A 5,533-nucleotide genomic window follows, 5' to 3' on the forward strand; every position below is an offset into this window, starting at 1 on the left:
GCCGGGGAGAGGTTAGAGCTGTTCTGGGGCTCGGCGCTGGGGGACACCAGCCCCGGGGGCGTGGACGACTCGTAGCCCGAGCTGGCGGCCGGGGAGGACTCAGAGCCCTGCGGGGAGGACTCATGGACCTGCAAGACAAAAGCCGGGAGGGGAGACCAAAGGGGACTGGGTGTGAGTGCAGCTGCTGTGGGGCCGAGTTCCCGGGGGGAGCACCCCCAGAAATGCCCTTCCCCCCCGCTACTTCCACGCCGTCCGGGCCCCGGGGAAGCCTGGCCTTCCCAGACTGGCAAGGGTGGTCCAGGCCGGACCCGCGCCGCGGGCCAGCAGCCTCGCACTCCTCCCGGCCTCCCCGGTGGTACCTTCATGTGTTTCCGCAGTGAGCTGGGGTGCGTGTAGGACTTGTCGCACATCTTGCACAGATAGGGCTTATCGGAGGTGTGGACGTGCATGTGCTTCTTCCTGTCGCTGCTGTTGGCGAAGCGCCGGTCGCAGCCCTCGAACTCACACTGGAAGGGCTTCTCCCCTGTGGATAGAAACAGAGGCGCTTGCTGCCCACACCCAGAGCTTCCCGGAGCCCCCACCCACTCTAGAAGGAGCAAGGCCGCTGCAAGAAGGAAAGAGCAACTAGAAGGGCCTGGGTCGCTTACCAGGTCGGATCGCCTCTGTGGCAAAACTAAGATGAAATTAACTGCCTTCCCACCTGACAGTCCTGCTCATTTACTTCATATTTTAATTTTCTTCCAGACTGACACCCATTTCCTTAGATTTATAATGAATTTGGGGTAGCACCCGGCCCTGCCCACCTTTCTATAGGACTCCTTGGATTCGCAGCTTCTAACAAACTGGTCTCGCCATGGAGAAGCTGTTATTATGACAAAATATTTAGGGCATTATCAAAATCACGCAGGCTGCTGGGCTGCTGTCGGTTTGTCTCTGGGGCCAACAGGCAATTACATTTGGAGTTGCTATGTTGTTTGGGGACGGGGCTGTGGATCATAACTGAGCCAGTATTTTTTCATCCAAAATTCTGCAAATTAAATTAACCGTTATTCTAGTCTCACTTCTAGTCATTTAAAAATAAGTCGGGGAAAAAGGTACATATTAGAGATAAGACAGCATCTAGCGATCGCAGAGGCACAGGCTGGGCAGTGGGGGTGGGGGACGTCAGCAAAGGCTTTCAAAATCTCCCTGTTTAATTTTCTGGCGGTCCCTGCATCCTGTTGCCAGAATTCCAAATGCTTGGAGTCATTTAGAGGTGTGAGAACTCAAACATCGTTCCTCTTGGAAAGGGGACCATTTAACGTTAAATTCCATTAGCACCTAAATTGTTTTTTAAAGACATCCGCTCAGACATAGGACTCGAAAGCATTTCATGCAAATAAATTTCTCAAATTTTAAACCTTGTTAAAAGCTTGTCTCGCACCTCGGCTCCCTCCCTTCCCGGAAGAGAACAATAGGCCGCTGGCGCATCCCCACTTTGGGGTAAATATTGACGGGGGAAGTTGCTAAAACATTTGGCTTTCTTTTAGGAAATCGTCTGGCACGATTTTGGCTGGGACCTGGTCAGAGATGAATAATCTATGAGTCGAGAGGCGCGTTCTTTTGCAGCTCCCTCCTCTCACGCGATTGCCCCGCGGGACCGTACTGCCCCGGGGTTTTCTCTGACTGGGCTGTTGGTCCAAGTTTGGAATCGCAAACCCTCTGGTTTTCCACAAACTACTGCGAACCCACCGTAAAGCCCCGCGACCTACCCCGAAATGGGCTTTAAAAACACTTCTTTTTTCTTTTTTTAAACGAGAAATACTCTACAGCTTCGGCTCACAACAGACTCATTTAATGGGAAAACAGTCCCGGGAAGGACTTTTGGACCGCGAGTAAAAGAAGTGGGAAAACACACAAGCCACCCAAACACAGACACACAGCCGGAGCTGAAAAGCACATCCAGACAAGCTGGCAAAATCCTCTCTAGGCTCGATTCCCGGGCACCGAGTTGGAGAGCAGTTTTATTTTGTGCGTTCTATTTAGAACGGAAATTATTAACCGGGGCTGAGCAAACGAAGCAATTACATCACCCAAAACATACATTTGATGTTATACCGATCATTTAAAACCCAATTTCCGTACATGGAAAAACCCAGCCCGATAATATTCTTTCTTTCTCCAACAAAAACAAGCCTCTGGCTGTCTCGCACACACAAAAACACCTCCCATCCCAGAGCAGGAACTGGCGGTCTGCGCGTTTTCCCCAGCCAACCAACCACAGCCTCTCTCTCCCCCGCGCCCCAACCCGTCCCGGCCCTCAGTTACCTGTGTGGGTCCTTTTGTGGATCTTGAGGTTCTCGGAGCGCGCGAAGACCTTGCCGCAGCCCGGGAAGGGGCAGGGGAAGGGTTTCTCGCCTGTGTGCACGCGGATGTGGTTGACCAGTTTGTATTTGGCCTTGAAGGGTTTGCCCTCGCGCGGACACTCCTCCCAGAAGCAGACGTGGTTGCTCTGCTCCGGGCCGCCGACGTGCTCCACGGAAACGTGGGTCACCAGCTCGTGCATGGTGCTGAAAGTTTTGTTGCAGCTCTTCTTGGGGTTGCTCAGCTGCTCGGGGTCGATCCACTTGCAGATGAGCTCCTGTTTGATGCACTGCTGCCGCATGTAGCGGAAAAAGGCACCAGGGTGGTGGTGGTGGTGGTGGTGGTGGGCCGCGGCCGCTGCCATGTTCATACCCATGTTCATATTCATGGGACCGTACTGGTTGTGGAGCTGCGCCGCCGAGTAGGGGTCGGTCCGCGGGCTGGCCACCTGGCGGTACTGCTCCGAGCGCCCGAACACCTCGCCGGGCAGCCCCAGGCGCATCTGCCCGTTGAGCACATTCTGCGAGCCGTGCGGCCCGTGCTGCTCCGGGAGGCCGGGGAAGAGGAGGTGGCCCTGCGCGTCCGAGTGCGCATGGTGCAGGCCGCCCGCTCCTGGCCCAAACAGCCCGTGCTGCCCGCCGCCCGGCGCCGAGTCCCCGAAGCCCCGGCTGCGGAACAGGAAGTCCCGGGTGGAGTTGAAAGGCGGCCCGGAGTAGGAGCCGACGTGCGCCGCATGGGGCCCAAGCGCGGCGGCTGCAGCGGCAGCCGCGGCAGAGCCAGGGTAGGCGCCGGGGCCCTGCGACGTGAACGCCGAGCTCTGGCCGGGGGACAGCTCGTGCGCGCCTGGGTTGAGCTTGAAGGCGCCCATGTGCGCGGCCGCTGAGTCCACGAAGCCGTTCTGCGCCGCGGCCAGGCTCAGTTCGCGGTCCTGCATCTCGGCAGCCGCCGCCGCAGCCGCCGCGGCCGAGTGGTGATGGTGGCGCGCGAAGCTGCCCACCCCGATGGCCGGGAACTGCGGCCCCGCGTCCAGGAGCATGGCCAGCGCGCCCACCCGCCCCGCCGGCCCCGGCGAGCCCCGCGCCTCCTCCGCTCCCACTCCCGCCCCGCGCGCGGTGCGTCCAGCGGCCGCCCGGCTCCGAGCGCAGGCGGCGGTTGTGGTGGCGGCTTCAGCCCCGGGAGCCGCGCTCCTGCGCCCGCCGCCTCCGCCGCCGCCTGGATCTGCCTCGGGCGGCCGGGCGCGGAGCGAAGGCGCGGAGAGGAAGAGGAGGAGGAGGCGGCGGCGGAGGAGGCGCGGGAGGAGGAGGAGGAGGAGGTGGAGGAGGAGAAGAGTCCAAAGCCAGGCGGAGAACCAAAGTGTATTAAAGGAGCTGCGGCGGGGGCGGGCGGGCAGGGCAGGGGAGGGAGGGCGGGAGGAGGGAGCGGGAGGGAGGTGTGGGGAGCGGAGTGGAGAGGGGGGCCAACGGGGGGCGAGCGCAGCGCCGCGGCCCCCACCCCTGCGCGCACTCGCGCGCGCACGCACACACTCACTCGCTCGCACGCCCCGCGGACCCCGGGCCCGGCAGCGCCAAGCGGCGCCCGCAGAATGAAATCACAGCAGCGGCGGGGCCACCGTGCCGGAACGCGGCGGTCGTGCACGGGCCGGGCAGGCGGGCGAGGATGGGACGGAGGCGAGCTCCGCGCTTGGCGCCCTGACCCGGCGCGCCCACGGCTCCACCTGACCGCGGCGGGGGCACTGGGGCGGCGGGCGGAGGCCGAGCGCCCTCTCCCCGGCGCGCTGGGTCGGCCGCTCCCTCCCCCGCGGCCCTACTGGAGCCGTTCCGCGCGCGGCGGCTATTGTTTCGCGCAGCGGCCGCGGTGTTTAGCCCTCCTCGTCCTCCGGGCTTGGCATGGGCTGCGCCTCGCGTAGTAAACTTGCAGCAGCCACGAATTCCCCCAGATGAAGGAAGCTGCCGCGTCGCGCCTCTCCCTCTTTCTTTAAGTTGTGCGGGAGGAGGAGGCGGGGGAGGAGGAGAGATGGGGGCTGTGGGAGGGGAGAAGGCTTGCAGAGGGAGGGGAGAAGGGGAGACTAGGCTGAAAAACAATAACAACAATAAAAAAGTGATCTCTAGCTCGCTCGCTTCCTCTCGCCGGTCGGCCAAACGCTGGACCCGGAGCGGGCAGCCGCGCTCCCGAGGACCGACCGGAGTCCAAGATCCGAGCAAGTGCGAAGAAGCCAAAGCAGGTCCCCCCCTTTCGGGTGCGGTGGGCTCCGCTCGCTACCTCCGCCTCTGTTTATTTCGGTGGGCTCTGCAGCCGACGCCGCAGCCTTTTATTTTTATTTTATTTATTTATTTATTTATTTTTTGTCTCCTCCTTTTCCTCTCCCCTCCCCCGCTTGCCCCCGCGTCTCCCGCCCGAGCCTCCCTCCCTCCCTCCCTCCCGCTCTCCCTCCCGCTCCAGGCCGGGACTCACGGTCACACCGCCCCTTTAACGGCGGCTCCCGCCCCGCCCGCCCTTCCGTCGCCACCATTGGCCGCCGAGAACCCGTCAATCCAGCGCCCCCGCCCCGCGGTTGGTTCGCCCCTCCTCCCCCGCTCTGCCGAAGCTCCCCGCTGACCCCGCAGCTGCGGATCCCGCGGGTAGTCACAGCCAGCCGGGCCTGCCAGCCTACAGCTCCTCGCCCGCGCGGCCGGCGCTGCGGCTCCTGTTCGCGGCCGGCCGCGGCTCTCCCCGGAGCCGGGAGGCCCGCGTAATGCTGGCCCGGGCCGCGGGGTCCCTGTGCCCTTGGCTGGGTCCGGAGGAGACAGCACCCTGCACTCGCGCCCTTCTGCAGAGGCCGCCGACTCCCCGGGGACCCGAGCCATTCCCGGCGGGCACCGAAAGCCGGCAACCGTGGTCACTCGAGAACTTGGCTAGCAACCGGGTTCGCCGGCGGGAGATTCCACAAGCCGGGACTCTACAGGCCCCCGGCCCAGTCGGGAGCGCGCGGCGGGGACGGCCCGGGGACCCGTCCCGGGATCGGTTGGCACGCTCTCCATCTACCCCCCGCCCTTTTTAAACTTACTCTGTGGTATTGAAAACACAGGTGCTGGATGGTGGGCCTAGGTAAAGCCAGACATGCCCCTTCCTCCTACTCTCTGGACACTCACCCAGACACCGCCCCCCTCCCTGGCGGTGGCCCCCACCCGCGGTTCAGCGCGCTCCGCTCCCC

General features: G+C 62.8%; 1 protein-coding gene across 1 annotated transcript in view; it reads right to left on the minus strand.

Moving 5' to 3' along the window:
- ZIC2 (Zic family member 2) overlaps window positions 1–3,379 on the minus strand; it is a 4,957-nt gene extending 1,578 nt beyond the window's left edge. Inside the window, exons 1-3 of the mRNA XM_021696013.1 lie at window positions 2,308–3,379; window positions 360–523; window positions 3–128 (exon numbers count right to left, since the gene is read on the minus strand). Of these exons, the coding sequence (XP_021551688.1) occupies window positions 3–128; window positions 360–523; window positions 2,308–3,379 (1,362 nt within the window). The remainder of the gene's footprint in view (window positions 1–2; window positions 129–359; window positions 524–2,307) is intronic.
- Window positions 3,380–5,533: the final 2,154 nt, after the last annotated feature.

Source organism: Neomonachus schauinslandi, chromosome 3 (assembly GCF_002201575.2).
Source record: "Neomonachus schauinslandi chromosome 3, ASM220157v2, whole genome shotgun sequence".
NCBI lineage: Eukaryota > Metazoa > Chordata > Mammalia > Carnivora > Phocidae > Neomonachus > Neomonachus schauinslandi.